Source organism: Boleophthalmus pectinirostris, unplaced genomic scaffold (assembly GCF_026225935.1).
Source record: "Boleophthalmus pectinirostris isolate CB_2022bp ecotype Guang Dong unplaced genomic scaffold, ASM2622593v1 HiC_scaffold_12, whole genome shotgun sequence".
Classification (NCBI taxonomy): domain Eukaryota; kingdom Metazoa; phylum Chordata; class Actinopteri; order Gobiiformes; family Gobiidae; genus Boleophthalmus; species Boleophthalmus pectinirostris.
This window is the reverse complement of record NW_026571018.1, coordinates 23,968,564-23,993,349: the sequence shown is the minus strand read 5'-3', so window position 1 is coordinate 23,993,349 and position 24,786 is coordinate 23,968,564. Positions and strand designations below refer to the sequence as shown.

General features: G+C 36.4%; 2 protein-coding genes across 3 annotated transcripts; both read right to left on the bottom strand.

The window, feature by feature from the left end:
• Window positions 1-7: 7 nt before the first annotated feature.
• On the bottom strand, window positions 8-9,530 carry LOC110158442 (adhesion G-protein coupled receptor G2). 2 transcript variants are annotated; one of them, XM_055148835.1, is made up of 22 exons: window positions 9,350-9,530; window positions 8,772-8,824; window positions 7,541-7,576; window positions 7,368-7,441; window positions 7,191-7,287; window positions 6,499-6,707; window positions 6,092-6,129; window positions 5,878-6,008; window positions 5,666-5,747; window positions 5,563-5,591; window positions 5,141-5,345; window positions 4,880-5,036; window positions 4,169-4,327; window positions 3,692-3,814; window positions 3,418-3,463; window positions 3,233-3,336; window positions 3,031-3,155; window positions 2,011-2,382; window positions 1,327-1,610; window positions 966-1,067; window positions 728-862; window positions 8-489 (listed from the first exon to the last, which is right to left on the bottom strand). In XM_055148835.1, the coding sequence occupies exons 1-22, from the start codon at window positions 9,439-9,441 to the stop codon at window positions 395-397; spliced, it is 2,748 nt and encodes a 915-aa protein (XP_055004810.1). In that variant the 5' UTR covers window positions 9,442-9,530; the 3' UTR covers window positions 8-394. The 2 variants fall into 2 exon arrangements, with proteins under 2 accessions (XP_055004810.1, XP_020778593.2); XM_020922934.2 differs by having other exon boundaries at window positions 6,499-7,287.
• A 1,715-nt stretch (window positions 9,531-11,245) lies between these two features.
• Window positions 11,246-22,772, bottom strand: gabrr3a (gamma-aminobutyric acid type A receptor subunit rho3a). The gene is made up of 9 exons (XM_055148612.1): window positions 22,636-22,772; window positions 21,792-21,904; window positions 19,020-19,087; window positions 18,107-18,330; window positions 14,288-14,370; window positions 13,856-13,993; window positions 12,809-12,961; window positions 12,041-12,234; window positions 11,246-11,542 (listed from the first exon to the last, which is right to left on the bottom strand). Exons 1-9 carry the CDS (start codon window positions 22,770-22,772, stop codon window positions 11,246-11,248), a joined length of 1,407 nt encoding a protein of 468 aa, XP_055004587.1.
• Between the last annotated feature and the right edge of the window lie 2,014 nt (window positions 22,773-24,786).

Genomic DNA, 24,786 nt, shown 5'->3' with positions numbered 1-24,786 from the left:
TACACTATTGCACCCGGTGCTTTTCAGAGCATACATGTCTAGAAGTAAAAAGAAAATAAAATCAGCCAATATTTGAAATAAATTTTCCTCAGTTGAGACTCCATGAGTGGGTATTCAATTATGAACCAGTTGCATTTATCTTGTGGATGATTATGTATGTTTATTATTTTTCCTTTCCATATAAGCTTTGGACCTTAATTTTTACTTTACAGTAACAATAATATAAAAATAATTTCTAAATGAAATACATTGCATTGATACAATTTGTACAAATATAATTTTTCTCATAGCAAAGAAGTGCATGTTCATAAAGTGATTTCGGTGTTTATAATTTGTTCAAAAATAGAATAAAAATAATACTACTTTTACTTCCAATCTGCACATAGTACTGTGGCTATAGGCGTCGGTACTGACTGTTGATCTCATTGAGTACCACGTCCATATTCGGGTCTTCATCTGCTGTAATTATATGATCAGCATGTGGATTCCCTGAAACACAACAGTATTCATGGAGATCAGTTTGCTGGACTTTTGTCTGTTCAAAAGATGAAATTAGATTGAAACCTAAACTGGTGTTACATACAAACTGTACATTCTGTCTCTAAAAAGTATGAAAAGTATCACTTAGGTTGTGTAACCATATAAAAGTCGTAGGAGTTAAGATAGAGCCCATTGTCACATATACACATGAAGACAGACAGACAATAGACCATTAGCGCTCACACACCATAGCCATTCATGTGGTCAAAGCTGTCACTGACGAGGTATGAAGAAGAACTGGAGTTGTTGGATTTGGATGAATGAGATGTAACTCTCTTGGTTAAGTTATTTCCTTTTTTCTGTGTCGCGGTACGGCTCCATTCTGACAATGGAAAAATAGTGATGAAATGAAGAAGTAAATAATCAAACAATACACAAAGATAATAGGTGAGTGAGAGTGTTTCCCCCAATCAGTTCAACCTCACCTGAATTTTCAGCTAGTCTCATTCTTCCACAGCATAGATAGGTTCTCCACTGTCTTCGCACATTTTCTTTTATAGCACAGTGAAATATAAATATAAAAAAACCTACAGGACAAGGAAGACATAATGTAATAAAAAATGTTTCACCTGCCTCGCATTCAGTCTAAAAAACTTGGATCACTTTTGGTAGCCAGTAACCAGTGGCCACTACTAACAGATATTACACCATCACATTTACTCCTTGTAAAACTTTTTTTCCCTGCTTTTAACAAATTTGGTCTAAGTCCATCCAACACAATAAAGAAGAGACATTTCTCATTATGTTATGCCTGACTGGTGTATATTTATCCCAAAAGGCACTCACCTTGTAAAGAGTTGAAGATCGCAAAGAGATACATAAAGGGAAGGTTGAGTGGTCCCCATGCAAAGAATGCAAAGCCCCAGGTGAGGCCAAGGAGTATAGTTATTCCCAGCACGCTCCGGACATCCTGGAGAGTGGTCCGATGCTGTAGGTTCTGTGGGTTCTGCCTCTTTATTCGACACAACTGAACCAAGACCACAACGAACATGATGATGTTGAAGAGAAAAATGACGCAGAAATAGGCCACTACTGCCACATAGAAGGCTATATCATTTTTTATCCAACAACTGTGGAGTAGAGAAAGGACAGAAATTAAAACGATAACACTAATAGTGTAACCATTGCAAATATCACAAGGGAATTTTATGAATATGTACTTATCTATAGATTTTTTTAATGCATTCTAAATGTATACATTATGTGTTTTTAGACTGTGGCATGATTTGATGATGGAATATGTTGGAGGCAATACACGGCAATGGCTAATAGGGATTCTCATAAACATACATACAGACAAACAAACAAAAACAAAATAAATGTGTAGAATATTGTATATCTCTGTTTGCTTAATCTTTATAATAACATTTAAATGGAATTATTCATTTTTCATGTCTTACAAAAATATTTCCTGAAATCCATAGCCAGAATAAAAATGAATAATAAAGGAGAATTTTACAAAACACTCACAATTCATCCGTAGACCCATCTGGAAACTTCCCATAAGACACAAGGCCATAATTGTCTTTGTTGATTGCGATTACAATGATGACCACTATCATAGGTATTCCCCATCCAGCCAATGAGAACTTGAGCATGTAGCGGGATATATAGCTGTTGAACACTTTTACGAGGGCTATGTACATGTGAACAGCCTCCAGCCCCATCCACGTGAACGCCACCAGCAAAAAATAGTGCAGGAACCAAGCAGTGGAGATGCAGAGGCCCACTGCAGCGGGATAGAGAGCCAGCCAAGCATCTACCAGGAACACCAGGTTTAGAAGGAGTAAGGCCAAACACAGCTGGATCAGGATTTTAGAAGGAATGTCTTTACGAAGTTTTCTGCAAAGTGCAATAAGAAAACAAATTAGAGAACATTATTCACAGTATTTAAAGAAGCAAAAATAAATCTTATGGTGCCTTGTATTAATAGTCGTGATTGTATATAATTTCAGTAATATTTTTTCTTGGTCAAACTGACATGCTTACACTCACACTACATGCACCCTGATCTTTATTATAATGTTTCCTCCTTACAAAGTTGAGTTTTGTTTCATTCACACATGTTTAACACACAAACTGAGCATATTTAGATTGAGTTCTTCTCTCAGATTGAAAACACTCTGTTCCTCCTTGTGATGTCATGTGGTAATACAGGCATTGGTTCACCGTGTTTTAAAACTCCATACACCTTTTAAAGGTAGCTGTTAACCTGAAAACTACCACTTCATGACATCACAAGCTGAAACAGAGCATTTTGAGCTACTCAAACAAATGTGAATGAAATAAAACACAACTACAAGTGTATTTTTGATGAAGTAATAATATTATAACATGGCTTAAAGCTCATAAGGGGCAATTTTGCGTAATATAGGACCTTTAAAAGTATTGCATCGCACTGTTTGTTGTTTATGGGTCTGTGGTATTGACATGTAATATTATGACATTTTGATCAAAAATAATGCAGACAGACAGTCGTATGGCACTTACCCAAATGCTAAGTAAGTGAGGAGGGTAACAGCCAGGAATATTGCAGAGATGCCACAGCCAATGTATGTAATGAAAGTAAGGATCGTGGCCTGAACTCGACTGGTAATCTCCCCCCTGGTAGGATCCTATGACAATAAAATACATAAATAATGTTTCATAGTGTCTTTTCATTAAAGCCTTTTATGCGGTTAGGATTACTTACCAGAAGTATTCCGAAACTTGTTAAATGGTTGCAGCCACAAATGGTTTCAGTGTCTGTACTATTGAGGACAGAACATCCTTTTGAATTCCAACCCCCTGATCCACCTGGAAAATAAATATGACTAATATTGTTCTTCTGTTTTTTGTCTATACATGTTCATTAAGGCTATACCTATAATAACCTACCATTAAATGTGAAATCCCAAAAGACACATGAAGCCGCATAATTGGCCTGGAATTAAAAAGAAGAAATTGGAGCACTTAGAGTAATACATGCACAGTGCACACCACCACACAGACATCAAAGTTTACCAAAGGCTTATGTATTTGAAAAGCAACTGTTATGTAAAAAGAGCAGATTGCTATGCTATTTATGTTCTTCCATTTATAAACTACAATGATTGTCAGTACTACTAGTAATGGCAATTTATACACAGATGCACAAATAAAAATAACTTACAGGAATAGGCTGTATGTTTCTTAGGCTAACAATAACTTTGTCCTGCAGTCCAGAGATTGTCACATTGGAAACACTTGCTCCAATTATCCCACTGTTGAGTATTCTTTCCCCCAAATTTTTGTCCTGTAATGAAAAACAAAACAAGACAAAACAAAACAAAAACTGGTTATTTCTGATAGTCTATGTCTGTCACTATTAGCCTATCTTGTTATATCAGGTTGGTGTGGTAGTTTATTAACCTAACCTTCTTGTAATGGTGAAATGTAACAAATACAAAATGTGTCTTTACTTACCTGAAGGACATGAATGAATAGACGTAATATTTATTTTTATTTATTTATTTATTTTTGTACATGTTCCACAGTTGCCCTGATTCTGTTTTGAGTCATGCATTGAACCAGTTTTATTCATGATTGTGGCAGCTTATTTGGTGTGAGTGGTGGTATGGCTAAAATAATCATCAGTGAAATAGTAAACCTGAAATAGTGTGCTCTTTTGGTAGAAGTTGAACTGGACCCTGGAGACCATCTGTCGTTCCTCAGCTGAGAGGTTTTCAGTGAGGTTCTGGGGCAGCCTGACGGAGCCTTGAGGGAGGGAGGAGTCCTGTTTCACAGCACGTGTGCCACTGGACCCCACCTGCAAACATGGGACAGGAGCAGCGCTTATTATAGTTACGGGATGTATTTGTGGAAATAATTATAAAACACTGACAACTAAACATAATATTAATATATACATGTTTATTTAGCATTTATTTACCTCTTAGTGTTCAGGTTAGTCAGAATTTCATTAGTGAAAATGTTGGTACAGTTAAAGTTTTCAGTTTTTGCTAAGATATTTTGTCTATAGGTTTTATGTCCCATTTAGTGGGAACTTCTAAAATAGCTTATTACTGAAATGATAAAAAATTTGAAACATGTTATTACATTTCACATAAAGTTGCCCTGTGTTCTGGTCAGCTCTCCACAAATATGACATTCATCACAATAAGAACAAATGTTTTTCCAGGTTAAAAGAATGGAAGATTATTGTTAAATGAATGCACCAAAGATAATACAATACTATGGAACATTATAAGCAAAGCAACAGGCCTACCATTGCCACAGAGAAAAGCAGATGGCATACCCCACCAGAAAAGTTGCTGTTGTGTGCTGTTGTCAATATTATTTATAATATCAAATAGCCTACCTGCACATTGTTTGGATTTGAGATGGAGAAATATGTTTCCTCAAAGTTTGCCCCGTTTGCCTTTTGTACAGAAAGGGCCACAGCTTCACTCAGGAGGGACTCTGTTGAATTTCTGAGGACCAACTTCTGACCAACTGTATCAACTATTCTCATGATTCTAAAAGAGACATGAGAATAGTTGATACATATTACCTTATTATTGCCTTCAATATTGTCACAAACTCTTGTACATGTATTGTTCAGAATACATAATAACCAGACCTGTTTTTGGAGTTGAACACTGCTTCCAGAGTTGCATTTTGAAGATTGCTGACGATTTTTACACTGGTGTTTCCTAGTGCCACACTGACATTTGGCCCTGAAAGAAGATTTTCTAGTGCTGACACTAGTTTGTCAATTTCACTGGAGGTCAGCTTAGAGGCATCTTTGGTCTGTTCCAGTAGTTTATTAGCTTCTGCCAAGTTGTCTGCTCAATAGATAATCATATAAAAAGGGGGACAGAAGATTAAAACATAGGCCTAGTACAAAGACCATCAAACAAACTAATGCAATTAAAAGTAATTTAAGTAAATTAAGTAATAAATGCACATTAGTCTATAAGTGACAAGAAATGTGGCTCAAATGACCAGAGGAAAATAGTAATAATTGTGTTGATTTGTTGGATAATGAATTTAGTTAATTACCTGTACTTGGACGACTCTCATATGCATTACTAAGAAAAAAACAATAATCATAGTTAAAATGTTTATCACAAATTCACATACAAATGACATTTACAAATCTTACCATGTTTGACTTGTTGGTTCTGTATAAAAGCAGACATCTTCTGTAGTATTACGGCATGTGTCATTTTGATTTGGCAGAAGACCTTACATGGGAAAAGACAATATTATGGACCAGTTTGTATATATTAGGAGACTACAATATTAATTATTATTAAAGTTATGATATACAATAGCTATTTAAAATATTGTGATGGTATCTGTGCTAGTTTTTACCTCCTCTTCCTGCGCATTTCCATACCATGCTGAAGTTGGAGGATGATATATTGGCTGAACAGAGAGTCTTCAGGATGCAACAAGGGTCAACATTCTCTTCCAGTGTCAAAGACACAAAACAAGTGGTCTTTCTGAACAAATAAACAAATAATGGTATGGTGGGACTATTATAGCTTAACATCATTTAGTTAAAAAAAAAGGGAACAAATCTTACACAATAGATGTTTTGTCAACACAGTCTAGCTCAAAATCCTGCAAAAAATCCAAAGAGATATTGATTCATTTGTTATAGGTGCATTTAATATTTTCTTATAGGTGCACTATGGAGTGTCCATCACCTGCTTGTTTTCATGGAGATGTTATTACTTACCTAGACTGTTCCACAGTATGGCATTAAATGTTTCCATCACCATGGAGACAAACATATGACACCACTAGACACCAGAATTTAAAGATCAGATCTGTGGAAAGGTGACCTCGACTCAGTAAGCACGCATTTCTTTCAAGTAGAAATGCAATGAAAAGTAAAATGCCATACTGAGGAACATTCCAGGGAAAGCAATGGCATCTCCATGAAGGCAAAAAGATAACCGAACCCCACCAGAAAAGTTACAAGTGTACCAAAAATCCTGTTGTTGCTCGAGCCAGCCGTACGAACTTCACAGAGTTTGAGTTGGGATTATTTGATGGTTTCTCCTTTGACACACCTGTAACTGCTGTAGTGACATCCGACATTGAGGTTATCACATCTGTAATTGATGTGCCAGCAGTAGTTGTGTCTGGTTTTGGCGTTGCTGAACTTGTAGTAGGAGTAGTACTGGCAGGTGCACCTGTAGTAATTATACTTGTAGTAGAACTGGCAGGTGCACTTGTAGAAATTGTACTTGTAGTAGTAGTACTGGCAGGTGCATTTGTAGTAACTGCACTTGTAGTAATACTGACAGGTGCACTTGTAGTAATTGCACTTGTAGTAGTACTGCCAGGTGCACTTGTAGTAACTGCACTTGTAGTAGTACTGGCAGGTGCACTTGCAGTAACTGCACTTGTAGTATTACTGACAGGTACGCTTGTAGTAACTGCACTTGTAGTATTACTGACAGGTACACTTGTAGTAACTGCACTTGTAGTATTACTGACAGGTACGCTTGTAGTAACTGCACTTGTAGTATTACTGACAGGAACGCTTGTAGTAACGGGAGTTGTAGCAGTGTTCTCAGATGTTCTCACTGTAGTAACTGCACTAGTAGCAGTGCTACTAGTATCATTGGTAGTTGTATAATTTGTTATGTTTGGTTCTGATGTGGTCATCATACCAGTGCTTGTAACCAAAGTACTTGTTGAGATGGTGGGTGTTGTTGTATTGACAGAAGTCCCACATGTTTGTAGATTGCTTTCGAGCATTGGCTGAAGCTGAAACAAATATACAACACAAATCATATGACTATTATTATATTTATAAAAAAATATATATGTTACTTTGATTTACATACCCAGGCAATAATGTCCTGTTGATTTGTTTCTGATGCTGTTGATTCCACTGTGACTTCAATAAAATATAAATTTCCTGCAATAAAAATACAAACAGTTACATAACCATAAAATAAATGAAATGTTTTGTATTTGTATTTTACTGCTATCTGTCTATCTTTTCTGGCAGTTTTACCTTGACTAGTCTCTGCAGAGACAGGAACTGCAAAACCTGTGAGGGGGAAAAAGCATCATCAACAAGACAAATTCTACACAGGGTTTTAGAATGATAAAAATTTGCAACATTATCATGGCAATAAACAATTCAAAACTAAATATAATTTGAAGGGTGAAGTGAATAAATGGGAAGCTGAACCCTTTGAATTGCACTATCCTGCAATGACAAAAGTACACTACCAGTCAAAAGTTTGAACTCACCCTTTCATTCACTGTTTATTCTATATGGTGACTACTTTCAGCATTTGATATACATACAGAAGACATCAAATACTGTATATGAAGGAGAAAGTATGGAATTATGTAGCAAATTAAAACATTTTATATTTTATGAATCTTCAAAGTAGCCACCCTGTACTTGAAAAATGTAAAGAGAAAAACCCTGTAGATGAAAAATTGTTATTTAACTTTTTCTCTTTATTAAATAATTCCATATATTTGTCATTATATATTTTATGTCTTCTGTATGTACCTACAGTATAGAAAGTAGTAAGAGAAAAGGAAAAAAAAAAAAAAAAAGAATGAGACATTGTGTCTAAACTTTTGACTGGTTGGTTAAACAGCAGCCGTCAAAAGTTTCTAATTTGACAATTTGGTTATAAAACATGAAAACAAATATTTAAAATAGAGTTATTTAACTTTTTTCTTTTTTGCATAATTCCATATATCTTACTTCATATATTTGATGTCTTCTGTATTTATATCAAATATAGAAATTCATTAACAAATAGAAAAAAACATTGAGTAAGAGTGTGAGTCCAAACTTTTCAGTCTATAATCAGCTTTTATCTACTCATCAGATTAAGAGTGTCTTGAAAATAAGACCATCAAAAAGTACACAAACACACAACACAAAATCTTTACAGCAAATTTGGTCTGTCAATTACACCCTCTCTTCTTGTTAGCAAAAGACAGTATCAAACAAAAGCTATATTGCATATGATACAGTAATAATGTATTGTTATGTGGAGTTACCTCCACATGGAAACTGTATTACTGTGACGTCTATGCTTTAACAACAGAGACTCGAAGAACAGGTTGTGTTCTCTTAAAAATTGTAAGAGCATGGATGAATGCACACATTACAAAGCTGGGCTGGTATGTGAGGGATGAGACTTTTAAAAATAGAACTTGTTTAGGCAGAGGTAAACTACCTTACCTAACAAGCACGGTCATAGGACACATTTTACCTGAACATAGCACGAGAACCAGGTGTATCCACAAATACTGTGGGAAAGAAAATCTAGAAACAACAAGGAAATAAATTAGTAATATATCTGGTTTGTACCCAAAAAGAATAAATAAGATAAAAGATTAAAAAAAATAATAATAAAATAAAATATTTTGACTTGTTTTTATTTGCATTTATATCTAATGTTAGTCACATTGAATCTAGAATTTTAAATGTTTTAGCATTATCAGGGTGGTAGACTTGGTCACACCTAGAGATATAATGTATTACAGAAGGACAAACACAGGTCCCTGAATAGAAAGACAAATATTATCGTAATGTTTTTCATTAAACTGCAGTTACACACTTTAGACTAGACTGTATGAAGCTTTCACTAGTGTTTCACTAAATGTTGCATAATATAATGTCTATGTAATATACTTTTAGCATTCAATTACAAATCAGCAGAATTGATTATGATTGCATATTGAACAGATAACCATATAAATTAACAAATTTATCTTTCTATTTTCGTATATTATGATTCAGTGCCTATAACATATTGATTGATCCACATTCATAGAGAGAAGGCTCTACCTGAGAGGCAGGACCACCGTGTGCTGGGAACGACCCACTCGGGATTTGACATCTGCAGATTTCATGGCTTTCTTCTCATTTTGGTGAAGCATTAAAAGGTAAAATCCAAAAAGTAAAATCCACAGACTAGAAGTCTAGCTTCAGTTTTTTGCCACAAGAAGTCAGTCTTCACACCTGTTTAGTTTGCTCACAATTGTACAACTGTGATTTTCTCTTGAGATTGTTACCTGTTTAAGGTCCACCCCCAAAATGGTCAACAGGTACGTCAACTTCTTCTGTCAAAATCTGTCTCTATATTCAGCTTTTGTGTAGGATTGAATTTATTTCAAAAGCATTTGACGCATAGTACGCTTAGTATTTTGTATGATACAAACACATATTAATTCAATAATAGTTGGTTAGTATTTGACTTTATTCACACGTCAAGGTGCGCCGCAGGGTGTGTCTGAATAGGTTTCCACGGAGACATTCAGAAATACTTCAAAGTCTGTGCGTTGAGAAATGTCTGTGTTGCGTCACAAGTCACGCACCAAACTCTTTGTGTGGCTGTCCTCTCCTGCACCTGATGCCCGAGTTTGAATAGGCGGAACTGGTCATACCAACTAATTGCAAAGCCTATTATTACAGATCCTTTTTGGTAATTGTTTCACATGTAACTACCTCATACATTTGGGCTACACCCTATAATCTGTACTGATCTAATCTGTGCAAATAAAGCAAACTAATTATGTTTCCTGTGAAATGAAATGACCTAAATTTAAGTTCAGTGGAAAAAAATATATAATTTGACTATGTTGTTTTTAAAAGAGTATTCAGCTTGTGTTTTGTATATTGTATTGTATTTATTTTTCCATCTGCACATCCGTCCAGGCGTAGGCTGGTAGCTTGTGTTTCTTCGTGTCAGTTTCAGTCATGATGAGTCATGGACTCGTTAAAAAATGGCCTTAAACAAGAACGTTGGCATGTAGTTATATGCATGCACACAAGGGGGTGCTACACATACACAAAAAACACTAAATAGCCTTTGTGAGAGGCCATGCTATTGTTTGCCAGTGAATATTGTGACATCTGTAAGTGACAAAATGTACTGTATTAACCAGTCAAATGTCATATATTTTTAACAGGTGAAATGAGCATGTAGCACCTATAGAGCATTTCAAGATATGACAAAGCCATCAAACTACATTTTCACCTTTTCTGTTTTGCAAAAAGACCTAACCCTTCTGGAGTTTCAGTTATATCTCTGATGTAGGAACAAAGCTTAACCAGGAACAAATGTTATCTAGTGCAAAGGCTGTCTTGGCAGTTTGGTAAACTGTCTGCTCCCTTTGAGCTATAAAATAGAACATATTGTGACCACCAATTTTAGGGAGGTGTGTTAATGTTCCCTGACCATAAAAGGTCAGTAGAGTTCTGTCCTTGTGCTCCCCCTGATCAAAGCTGTGCCTCTTTATCACATTATTCATCAATCAGTTTTGATGAAGTGAGCATTTGTCTGGATTTACAAAAGCATATTGTTATGCAACTCAGTTTAACTCAATATATGATGTCTAATCCCCTCTTCCCATATTTGGTCTCCCTCCAGCATTCACTAATGGTTATTATATTATGCAAAATAAGTCCATTGTCTAAATATAACCCCTAAAGATTAATTATATTTAGGAGTATATATTTATTACAGAAGTTGTACACAGTAAAATATTTACAGTAGAAGACAAATAAAATACACAATCTTATTCTTATAAAATTCATGCTCCTAATGAAATACTTATTTGATAAGAAAATAAGCAGAATATCACAGATAAAATGTCCATACTGTGCAATCCACTGTGTACATTTGTTGTTAAGTTTTCCAAACATTCCAAACTTCAGGAATACTGGCCCCACAGGGTTGTCCTATGAGTACAAGCTCCAGTAAATGATGTTGAAAAGGAGGTAAGTGAGGGGGAAGATGACTCTGGAATAGGAGTCGATCATGTAGCTGTTGCTCATGATGAAGCTGAGGTGGCGTTTTAAAGGTGGTTTACAGCGGAGCCTTGTGCCCTCTGTAGGGGTGGAGACAGTGGAGTTACGTGCCCGAGTGTTCCTCTCTGTGTTTGGGCTACTCTCTGGGAAAGAGGTCAAGTCTATGTCATTGTCATGGAAACAGCCATCAAAAGCCATGGCCTGTGTGTTGTTGAAAGAAGCAGGCACCTGTGAGGGAAATCATCTCAGTCATACACAATCAACGCAATGTAGACAATGAAATATACTTATGCCATAGGATGAAGTGCTACAAAATGTAGGTGTAATCTGACAGTAAACAGTACATCTGACAGTACACTATACTGTGAGAACACAGAAAGCTTCCTGACTTGGTTTAGGCCTTAATGTAGTTTCAACCTTGTTAGGTCTAATCTTGTCCATCCTTGTTATTCTGGTGTAGTCCTTGTTTAATCCAGTTTCACAGGATGTTTGAACAAGCTTTAGCTGTGTATTAAAAATAGAATACTACCTGATTCTGAATGATTGTTTAATCTCTTGATAAAAGAAAACTTAAAGCAGTTTTAATAACTTAACTGCATAGTTTTTTGTTTTGTTTTTTTGTACATGTTACAATCACCATATTGACAAATAGTCATCATATTTGCCATGTTTTTATAGTGTTGTTATTTTTGTGATAGACAAACTGATTAACATAATCTTTCCAACCTTTGCTCGTTTAAGTTTCTTCATCTCTTCCACTGTTGTGAAGTAGTTGACTGCTGCATACTCGATGACAGACAGGAATACAAACAGGAAGCTGGCCCAAAGATAAATGTCCACAGCTTTGACATAAGACACCTGTGGCATGGAGGCGGACACACCAGTAATGATGGTGGACATGGTCAGGACTGTGGTGATGCCTGGATACACAAAAAAAGTTTATATATGTGTGTGTGTGTGTGCGTATATATATATATATATATACACACACACACACACACACACACATCTTACATCTTATATACATCTTACAAAGACCATCTTGATTAATATTTCATTAATTGCAGTGTCCAACATAGCAGTCGACAGTATCTAGTAACTTGCTATTGCAACCACAACTACCATCTTCATTGTAATGAAACACGTTTAAAGCACTAGAATACAACACAATGGTAATACTATTTTATTGACCACATATTAATTGTTAATTAATAATAAAAGCATAACAAATGCTTAATGACTTCTCTGTTAGTACTTATACTTTTTTTGTTTAAGGCCATTATTTTTTCCCCATTAAAATGTTTCATTAGCATTATCATTAAAAGACGCTTTTGAACATACACAATAATCTTAATAAGCATGAATAAATATTTTATAATTAATAGCTGAGTAATCATAATTAGCATACTATTTAATACTAATATGTAGACCCTAAACCAACAAAATGTTAATATATATTTTATAAAAGGCTGTAAAATAACTAGTTTAGTCTACCTAGAGAGACTCGTGCCGGTACAGCCCTCCGGTCAATCCAAAAGGACACCCAGGATAGCATGACCATGAGCATTGTGGGAAAATACGTTTGTAGCATGAAGAAGAAAATGTGCCTCCTCAGAATAAAGTTTATATAGAGCCGATTGTACCACCCTGCAACAGACAGAAAGACAGCAGAGCAGTGAAATAGATGTGAAGGACATATGTAAACAGATTACTAGTCGCCAATGTGTCTTGGGCTGGTGTTATGTAATAGATGGCCTGATGACACATGTTCTTTGGAGATTATTTCAGACTCACTTTTCCTTCCATAAGACAGAAATGTGACAGCAAAGAGGTGGTGTTTAAAAATAAAAAAGATGAAATATGCATTGCTAAAAGAAGTGAGCACAATATACTTGTAGATAAGATAACTTCTTATTTACAGGTACATCCCAAAGATTAGAATATCATAAAAAATTTAAATATTTTTTGCCTCTTATTTAAAAAGACCAAACCCATATATTATATAGACTCATGACATGTAGAGTGAAACATTTCAAGAGTTAATTTCTTGATTTTTTTTTATGATTATGGCTAACAGATAATGAAAATTATATTTTAAACAGAAATGTCAGGCTTCTGAAAAGTGCTGTGGCTACCACATTTTTTCTTCTTTCACTCAAGTTTTTATGAATATGCTTGGATACAGCATTCTGTGAACAACCAGCTTCTTTAGCAATGACTTTTTGAGGCTTACCCTCCTTGTGGAGGGTGTCAGTGACTGTGGCTCCGGAAACCATTGCAAATGTTTTGAGCTAATGAGCTTTAGTAAGGCTAATTAAGATAGTGGATTAGTATAGTACAATTAAATGTTATGAAGTTCTAAACCCATCATTTAATTAATAGTAATAACAAATTCAGTCAGTCAGTAGTGAAATATTATAAAATGCAATTTCTACTATATACAGTAATTTTGAAAAATCTATATTTTTCTAGGCTATTGCTTGATTGCTTGAGTAAATAATATGATATTGTTTATCCCAGAAGCAGAGGCGTCATACATACCAGTGCTGCTGTAAAAGGCGAGCCCGAAGGAAGGCTGGAAATCTTCTATGAAAAACTGTGACAGCACCATCTCATCCGTCCTCAAGGAGTCATTCCCATTCTTCCAGTAGAGCATGAGGTCGTTCTCATTGTAAGCATCTTTAACAACATGGGGAAACAAGGTCAGACTTTGTAACGCAGCTATTCAAGTAATAATTCTTCTCCTCCACATGGATCCATGCATCATCCAGTGTTAGATCAGATCTCTTTAAATAACAATCAAAAATAATCAGATTTACCCATCACTTGTGTAAAATGGTAATGTGGGCCACACTAATGGGGTTATTAGTGTGGCAACACAGTATAGTGTGTTTTATAAGAGCAGGTACACGCAACTGATAGTAAACATTATGTGATAAAACACATACATAAATGAAGTAGCTTTTTACTTACAGCTTTCCAGCTCCAGTGAGCAGTTCTGTGTGTCCAGTGGGAAACTACTGAAGTCCATTGAACACAAAGCAGTCACTGTGATCCTAAAGAGCAATGCAAGTGGACAGTTAATATTGTGGACAAGAAGAAGCCCTTAAAATCGCATAGAATAGATTACCTGCAATATTTATGAAACATTTACCAAAAAATGTACTTAGTGTTTGTTTATCCTTTGTACATTTAATATTAGGATATGAGCATATTAACTAGATTTTAATATTTTCTATATTTTGGATGTGTATATATATATATATATATATATATATATATATATATATATATATATATATATATATATATATATATATATATATATATATATATATATGTGTGTGTGTGTGTGTGTGTATATATATATATATATATATATATATATATATATATATATATATATATATCAGAATGATTGCAATATTGACTGATAAATTGTATAGAACTATGTTTTTCTGGTCCACAATGTGATGGCAGGCTTTCCACAAGCTGTCACTGAGACGCCATATTGTCAACATCTGTGGCTGAAAGAGACCTATCGGCTGTGGTGGGTCATGTTACAGGGGCTGGTAAGCTCTTCTAAATGCACTGACCGCTCTGTGTGCTTTTTAATAGTCTGGTTACATAGACTGACATGTTTGCCTACCTGACATTAGAGGTGGGAGAGAAATTAAAATCTGAACAATATCTCAAATTAAAATATCAAGTATATTGTCTAAAATGTAATTAAAACTAAACTATTAAAAAGAAGCATGCATCCAACAAGGGTGTAAAGTGATATTTCAGTCCTTTTGTGGTGTCTGCATTTCCAAAACTCAAAATGCTCTATTCTCTGAACTGCTCCAAAGCTCTGTCATGAAGCAGTAGTTTTCCAGTTAACAGCTACCTTTTCCTTTAGTTCAGATGAGACTGGAAATTCCAGGACTGAAATGATCCAAATGATTGTGAAGATGGTTGGAGAATAAAACTACAGTGGCGCACTTCCACAATGTGACAACACAAAGTGGAACGGAGTGATTAATCGCAGTTCGAGTGCAATTAATCGCGATTAATCGCGATTAATCCCATGTTATACGCAAAACCAATTAATGAATTAAAAAGTAGCGTATAGCGCACTTTTATTGGACATGTAAATGAAAGAGCCACACATTTGTCATGCAAACAGCATTTCTTTCAGAGGGGAACCAACCATCAGAGCCTTCAATGTATTCTGAAGGCTCAAGAAAAAATATTGAATGAATTTTTGTACTACTAATATATTTTTTCAGTATTTTTTTTAATTCAGTGAGTAATAAACACTACACTAGTAATAATATCTAGATCATAGTTATAAACTTGGACTGATATTTCTTGGGAAACAAAGGTTATTTACAAACTTTTATAAGTTAATATAAAGTAACGGAAATGGACCAATCACAATTTTTCTCTCCCAGCAGTGCTGAACCGGTGGCTAGAACGAAGTTTGAGATTGACAGTTGTCTTAACCAATCATCTTTCATTGAGTTATGGGCAGGATCATGTCACGAAATCTTGTAGACCTTCTTGAATACCCTGTAATAGCATTATGCAAGAGACCGCAGCAACGAAAACCGCACTGGACACCTTTATCCGGACGCCTCAGCGGCGTCTGGAAGAAGGAGAAGACAAAGACCCGTGAACCAGAGCACGACCCCCGGTCAGAGCTAGGAGCCCGCGGAAGCTCAGAGCGCACGGCTATATACATATACATCATATACATATACATATACATATGTATGTATGTATGTATGCAGTGTTGTGCAAGTTCACACTTTTCATGAACTAGTTCAAAAGTTCAGTTCACACTTGTTCAAAGTGAATAGTTCCCGTTCATAGTTCACAATTTTAATTTTGAACTAGTTCAAAGTTCAGTTCATTTTATATTTAGATGAGATCTGTAAATGAAAGGCTGCATTTATTTTTCAAACTGACTTCTAGTTTACAACAACTTACAACAAGATACACTGTTGGACAAGTGACTTTAAAACTGTAATGTGTTATTTATGACTTGTTACTGTCATTTCAAAGTCATTTGTTACATTACAATATTACTGTATTTAAAATGTAAAACATTACACGACTATTGCAGCACTTTTAATTTACTCTCACCAAAAGAACTGTTAAGATGCTGAACTTTTGCGCCGTATATGGACTGAACCAGGACTGAACCAGGACTAAACCAGGACTAAAGCAGGACTAAACCAGGACTAAACCAGAACTGAACCAGGTCCAAACCAGGACTAAACCAGGTCTAAACCAGGACTAAACCAGAACTGAACCAGGTCTAAACCAGGACTAAACCAGGTCTATACCAGAACTGAACCAGGACTAAACCAGAACTGAACCAGGTCTAAACCAGGACTAAACCAGGTCTAAACCAGAACTGAAGCAGGACTAAACCAGAACTGAACCAGGTCTAAACCCAGACTAAACCAGGTCTAAATCAGGACTGAACCAGGTCTAAACCAGAACTGAACCAGGACTAAACCAGGACTGAACCAGGTCTATACCAGAACTGAACCAGGACTAAACCAGAACTGAACCAGGTCTAAATCAGGACTAAACCAGGTCTACCCCAGAACTGAAGCAGGACTAAACCAGGACTGAACCAGGACTGAATCAGGTCTAAAACAGGAATAAACCAAGACTAAACCAGGACTGAACCAGAATTGAACCAGGACTAAACCAGGTCTAAACCAGAACTGAACCAGGACTAATCCTGGACTAGAACTTGGAATCTAGGACCGCCCCTAAGAGAACCCCGAGTGCGATCGGGCGTCAGCTGCGTTTAGTTCGGTGGAGCGCGGACGTCTGCGTCGGTCCTTTCGCTCAGGATCACGGTCTACGCGGGCGCACCTCCGGCGTTTCACCGCTGCTGATATCGCGGTGATTTTAGCAAATTTGTATGAATAAAAACGAAAAACCCACCATTTCAATCCAGGTTAAAAAAGCATTGTGACGCGCGTTACTGACATATGTGCCAAGTAAAATAATACGCGCGCGGAGCAGCACGTCCTGTGCGTGTAGATTTTCAGAAAATAGGATCCATCCTATTTTTTGACGCTCTACACGAGCGTAGGCGCGTATCCCCGTCAAAATACACAGAGAGCATGTATCTATTGTTGTATTTGTGCATTTACCATCAGCACATTGTGCTCCCTGGGCAGTTGTGTATCATGTGAAAGAGCCCAGATCCACATAGACTGTTAATTAGTGCTTTGAAATTTACTTTTGAAATCCTTGCGTTTGCCGTGGTCAGCCTGTACAGAAGGTAAATACAAGCAAGTAAACGCGCCCAGTCAAGTTTGATTGACTTCCCATTGAGAGACACAAGAGCCCGTACGTTCCGCTAAAGCTGCCGGTGGAGTCGCCTTCGCGTTGACACGCGGCTGTGGTTTCGTCAGGTGAAGTGCGAGCAGATCGTCACTCACGTCAGGTGAAAACAAATTCCGACGTTTAACTGAACCCCAACAGTGACGTACGTCGTTCATCACACATAATTTGAACAAATTCACGTTCAAGTTCTTGATTTACAAAAGTGTTGCGTTCAGTTCAAAGTTCACTGAAAAATGAACGTGTTCAATAGAACGCGTTCTTTTGCACAACATGTATGTATGTATGTATGTATATATATATATATATATATATATATATATATATATATATATATATATATATATATATATATATATATATATATATATATATATATATATATATATATATATATATATATATATATATATGTTTGTCAATGTGACCCTCTCCTACCTGACACTGTAGAGGATGTGGCCATCTGGATACACCCTCAGCATGATGTTCTCCATGGTGGTGTCATGGATGAAGGAGCGTTTGGAGTGGACAAAGAACACATCAGGAACCCAGATCTTCTTCACAAGCCGTGCATCAAAAGTCCGACTCTTGTTGCTGCTGGAGGGGAAGGCCAGGCGGATGTCCTGCCAGTAATGCCTCAGGTATAACGTCATGGTGAAGTCCTACAATTATATATATATATATATATATATATATATATATATATATATATATATATATATATATATATATATATATATATATATATATATATATATATATATATAAAATCAAAATCAAAACATTAACCGCACACACAGACAAGTCCAAGTAAAAGTTACTGAAGGTAGTTCAAATTTTAACCAAGGTGTCAGTTATAATTCTGTTATGATCAGCTGCATAACATGAAGCACTACACAGAATAGAGGGTTTGTTGTGACACTAGCACTATTGTATATTTTACTCTGTGTTGATATTCTAGTATTAAATTATGAATATTTTCAGTTTCTACAAATTTCTGGTGACCAGGAAGACATCCACAAGAGCCATAGCTTTAAACAAGATCTTAACCAAAAATGAAGCACTTGTAAAACATGTAACTTATTATGCCTTTTGGAATAATTTTTTTTTAAATTAAACCATAACATATTCTTTCATATTTTTTTTTTATTTTAAACCACAATATTTATCTAAAACAGATGAAACAGTTCTCTTTACTTTCTGTTCAAAACTAGAGAAGGCATGGTTCTACACATGAACATGACCCAGATTCTGAATTTTTCAAATAAGTACAGAGAATGCTATAGAGCAGTGGGCGGAGATAGGGGATATAAGTGAAAACTGAAATACAGGACAATGCAAGATCATTTACCATGTTGACTTCAGATATGCTGTCAATACTCTCTACCTGAACGTCTATGCCCACAGGGAGGGCTCCACCTGCAAAAGATTAAAGATAAAGTAGTGAGATTGCATTCACACGCTGAAATGTCATAGATGTTTATGTGTTAATCCTAAACTATATGAAATGTGTTTTAGAGACGGCAAATCTAAAGATCTAAAGAAAGAAGCATTATACTGGTCCAGTATGAATCATCAGCTTTACTATCATCCTCCTAATCCTCTGAATCATGTAGTTACATCACACACTGACAGCTATTGTTGCAACACTCAACACTTGTACTTGTTTAGTTATTTTCTCTTTTTGCCACACAAGAAGCTTACAACACAGAATGCATAGATTAAATATGATATATAGGCAGCTGTATGCCACAAGTAGAAAAAATAGAAGTATTCTGTAATCCTAAATTTCAAAGATTTTTTTTCCATCAATCTCATCCATCCATTTTCTTCTGCTTATTCGGGGCTGGGTCTTGGGGGCAGCAGTCTAAGCAGGGACACCCAGACTTCCTTCAGCCCAGACACTTCCTCCAGCTCCTCCAGGGGACCCCAAGGTGTTCCCAGGCCAGCCGAGAGACATAGTCCCTCCAGCGTGTTCTGGGTCTTCCCTGGGGCCTCCTCCCGGTGGGACATGCCTAAAACACCTCCCGAGGGAGGCGCCTAGGAGGCATCCGGAACAGATGCCCAAGCCACCTCAGCTGGCTGCTCTCGACGTGGAAGAGCAGCGGCTCTACTCCGAGCTTCTCCTGTGTGACTGAGCTCCTCACCCTTTCTTTAAGGGACCATCCAGCCACCCTTTGGAGGAAACTCATTTTAACCGCTTGTGTTCAGCCGATCTTGTTCTTTCGGTCATTACCCACATTACCCCATGACCATAGGTGATGGTAGGAATGTAGATTGACCAGTAAATCGAGAGTTGAGCCAAAAGGCAAAGCTCTCTTCACCACAACAGTCCGGTACAGCGACTGCATCACTGCAGATGCTGCACCGATCTGCTTGTCAATCTCACGCTCCATCCTCCCCTCACTCGTGAACAAGACCTGGAGATACTTGAACTCCTCCACTTGAGGCAGGGACTCTCCACCCACCTGCAGAGGGCAAGCCACCTTTTTCTGTCGAGAACCATGGCCTCGGGTTTGGAGGAGCTGATCTTCATCCCAGCTGCTTCACACTCTGCAAACCGCCCCAGTGCATGTTGTAGGTCCTGGCTTGATGAAGTCAACAGGCCATTCTATCCCTTACACCCTGATTTTTTTTTCTAATGCAAAGAGTTTTAAGGTATAATTGACATCTTAGTTGTTAATATGATTCTATGTTTTATGTTATATTATCGTGATGGGTGATATTTCAGTTCCAGTATCAATATCGGCCGATATTGACTCACTGTTATCGGTATCAGATGATAGTGTCATTCGATACTGATATATTTTGCACAGCCTCATTCTCTGAGAGCCCTATTTGAACAGATTAATGAGTAAAAATAGAAATAGTGTTATATAAAGCTGTTTGTAACAAATTATTTAATTTTCCAGATAAACACATTTTATTATTATTTTTACAAATGTGAAAAATGATCTTTACTGCAACTTAAGAGAAGGTTGTGGACCTTGCTATGGATTTTAGAAGTTAAATATTAGTTTTGGCTATAGCAGCAGACCAAATATCAAATAACTGTATTGGTGATTATTTAAAACATTTATCGTCCCATTCAGTCTTTTAAAATAGATTCCGCAAAGGAAAAAAAAGTAAAAAAAAGTAAATCAAAGATTCTGCTAATCTTGTGGCATACCAGCTGCCTGTATTATATGTGAGCAGGAGCAGTGCCCTTTTGTCCCGCTGCTGCAGAATAACACAGTGAATGTTTAGTGTGCTATAGACAGCATGTTCTCTGTGCCATTATCTAATGAAGATCAGAGGATTACAGCCATACAGATGTATTAAAAGCCTGTCCATTTTTACAAAGATGACTTGCATTATATATTACTGATCTGCCAAATTAGACTGAAAAATAGTATTTCATATGACAAAGCTTTGTTCACAGGGAAAGTGTGGTTAGTACTGACAGTAACATTTCAAACTAATATGCCTGAATTCAGTAACCTTTAGTTACTCCTGCTTATTCTCTGGATGTTCTAGTCTCTTCATTTTCCATTTTCTGTGTGTAATCTTTGCAAAACTTAAGCAGTTTTCTAAAACAGTAGCATTTCATTTCCTCCCCAGAGATTTAGACAGTTTTATCTGTTCTACTGGGTGCAATCATTGTCTCACACAGCACAAAATCTAGGTCACCGAGTTTTTCGGAGGCATAATACCAAAGATAACACGGTAACCTACTTTAACCTTATAGAGGTAGCCAGACAATACATACAATAAAAAAAAATAAATAAACCAAAACAATAAATAATAGGCGTGAATAATGGGCATATTTTCTACTTTGAAAATGTCTATGTAGGGCTGTGCAATAAAATAATAATAAATGAGATCAAGCTTCAGTCATTTCTAATAGTCAGTCATCCACTTGACTCTTTTTAATCAATTAATCCACATCCTATTCTTTATCAGTAAAGGCTTATGGTTTAAGCATTTGACTTAGACTTTTTATTTTGTTTTAAGTGGCAATTATTAACATTCTCTCTAGTTTATGTTAGGGAACTAAGCCATTTGTTTTTCTTAATAAGACAAAGTAAAATCAAATTGTAAATTGTGACTCCTGTGTCCACTTGTAGAGTGTTAAGAATCTCACCTCCAAATCCTGGTCGCATTGCAAAGTCATGATCCTCTATTCGAAGCAGCTGCTCAGACTTAATTAGCATTGACTTGGTGCTGTCGAGTTTTTTCATCTTAGGATCCACTCGTCTGCAAAACAAACAATATACGTTGTGGAACTTTGCCCCACTCTTTTGAATACACTTGAACAGACATCTGGTGTGGGAATTAGTGCTGCTTTATTGGACTTTAGCACTGTGATTAAAAGGAAAAGCCTGAAGGAAATTAAACATAGATACTGATCTGACAGACCTCTAACAAATTAGGGCAAGAACAATGTATCAGAAAACCATTTTTTTCCCACCAGCTTGCCCTTTGACTCACAAATTTTAACCAGTATCTGCCCTCTTTTAAGAACCTTTTGGAATAAAATGTAGGGCTTATATCAACACATTTTTAAACTGTCAGAGGATTTGTCAGTTTAATTTATATAACAAGTATGACACAACTTTCCCTCAAGAGACTTCAATTTTAATCTGCTCAGATCACAGCCTCACACAAATTAATTGTATGATGTGAAGTATAACTACATGCACTATTACATAAATGCCCTGGCAAAACATAATCAAAAAAGCTTTTTGAATTTGTAAATTTTGTTATTTACAAATTTGATTTTGTTATTGCTTTATCAATGGTGTCTGTGACCTTGCATGATCCTGTAACCTGTGCTGCCCTCTTCAATCCACTTTCACTATAATGCGAAAACATCTTAATTACTAGAGTTATGCAACCACATTGGCAGAATAGTAAAGGCGTGTTACACTCAGAATTTTAGGTGACTACCAACACAGATATCTAGTCTAGATGTCATCTTTGCTTACCCAGCATGCTTCTGCTTGACGGTGTCTCCCAGGTAGTGCTCCTTGTGCCTCCTCTTGAAGTGGCCAGTGTTGAGCTGCGTCACAGGCCACAGTCCAGCCATGCACATGAGTCTGAGGGCCAGCAAAACCACTCTCATGGTGAGGACCCAGAGCAACCCTTACACCTCGTCAGTGCCTATCCCAGGGAGGTGGCTCCACTGCCTCTGTCCCCTCACTGCGTCCATGTCCCATCAGCTGCGCTCATTCTGTCCCGAAACGCACACACACCAGCTCATTTTGGCTAGATCTGACTCTCTCATCTCCGCAGACATGCAGAACATCAGTTGTGTGTGCAGCGCTTAAGATCCAGGCATCCCCGGGTTCATGCTGATTGTCACTGTGTCATCCCCACATGCTTACGTCTCCGGACACAGCATGGCATTGTCCCCACCCCTCCATCTAAAACCAAATATCAATTTATTCCCATAATGACAAAGGAATACCATTAATTCTCTCTAATCTTCTTATCTGTGGTTGGTGAAATCTTTTAGTAACCTACAAACAGGAGGCAGCAGGGGGCGGGGAAAGGGATAATGCCAACGGTCGTTTCATCATCGTTCTGTATCTGCTGACAGTGGATCAAGTGCACTGGAGCCTGGTACAACTCTTAGTGAGGGAGGAATGACCAATCCCTTTCACTCAAGACAGATGTAGCACTGGCATATGCTATAGTCAGAAGACACTTAGACCGCCCACAACACATTCCTGACAGCCACATGTCTCTATTGGCAAAAACAGTATTGGATATTTCAACATGATGAACTGTATTTAATTTACCCCACTTTTATATATTTTATATATATTTTATTTATTTATGTACCATTATTACTGATATTTTATTAATATAGGTTTGTTGTTGTTCAGACCTAAACAATCATTTTTTTAATATTTCTGCCTCAAGGAGTAAAAAGTTTGATTTGGTGATTTGGCAATGGTTTCTGGTCCGTTGTCTTGAGATCCAGAATGTAATTATGAACATTTAGTAACATTTAGTAAGAATACAAAACAGTCTGATTGTGAATAAAATAAAGTGAATGATAAAATAAAAACACAATGTCCACCTGAGTTGTGAAATCTATATCATCTGGATTTAATCTGATTATAGAGGCAGAATATGAGCAGCTGCATCTTGAAGAATAGTTCATGTAGATCTTGGGTCTGTTAGACATGTGACCTCAGCACACAGGACCACAGCTGCTCATCTGTCTAATCTGTGCCTCTAGAGGTCACTATCTACAACTGTTTTGTTGTAGTACTTGTTTTTTTTTTTTTTTACTGTGGGCGCTAACAGCCCCTAGGTGCTCTCACCTTGGATAATATTACAGTGCTTCTATTTATAATATGGATTATAATATAATAATTGTTATATATTAATTATATATATATTAATTATAATTTATAACATTTATATAACAAATAAACATGTATATTCCCATTATTTAAACAATATATTATTTTTCTTAATTCAGAAATACTAATGGTAGAATCCACAGCACCAAACTAGTATTAGGATTAATGTGAATGAATGAATGAATTATATTCTAACAGAAAGTTCAACCAGAAAAAAAAGAAAGAAAGTTGATGTGAACAAGTTTCCCAAAAAAGTAAGACACAACATTGATTGCATAACAAATTAAAGTGACATAGGCAGAATATGCCTTGACTTAGGCAGTTTTTATCTAAGGGTATTTCCACCTCAATTTATCCCCCAAAAATGCTGTTTGAACTTACATTGTCCAAATGCAAAGAAAATAGGTGTATGGGTAAAACGGATAACGGTTTACGAGATATCGCAATTTCATTTTTTCACTAATTTTTTTCATGGTCGCTGAATAAGGGACACGCCCAACCTCAATGACACCAATAGAAAAAATGTAGCCCTATATGTCTACTACAATATATACAAAATCTGGAGGGGTTTTCTTTTTTATTTTCACACACAAATTTACCTAGAAGTTGATTTACCCCCATCCTTAAGACGTGCCAAATATCCATTCAGTGTATAAGGCTGACAGTCACATTAGAGTACCATCATTTTGTTCATGTCTCTTTGACACAGATGCATGTCAACAAACTCAGTGAACAGGCAACCCCCCCGATTTGGTTCAGTTC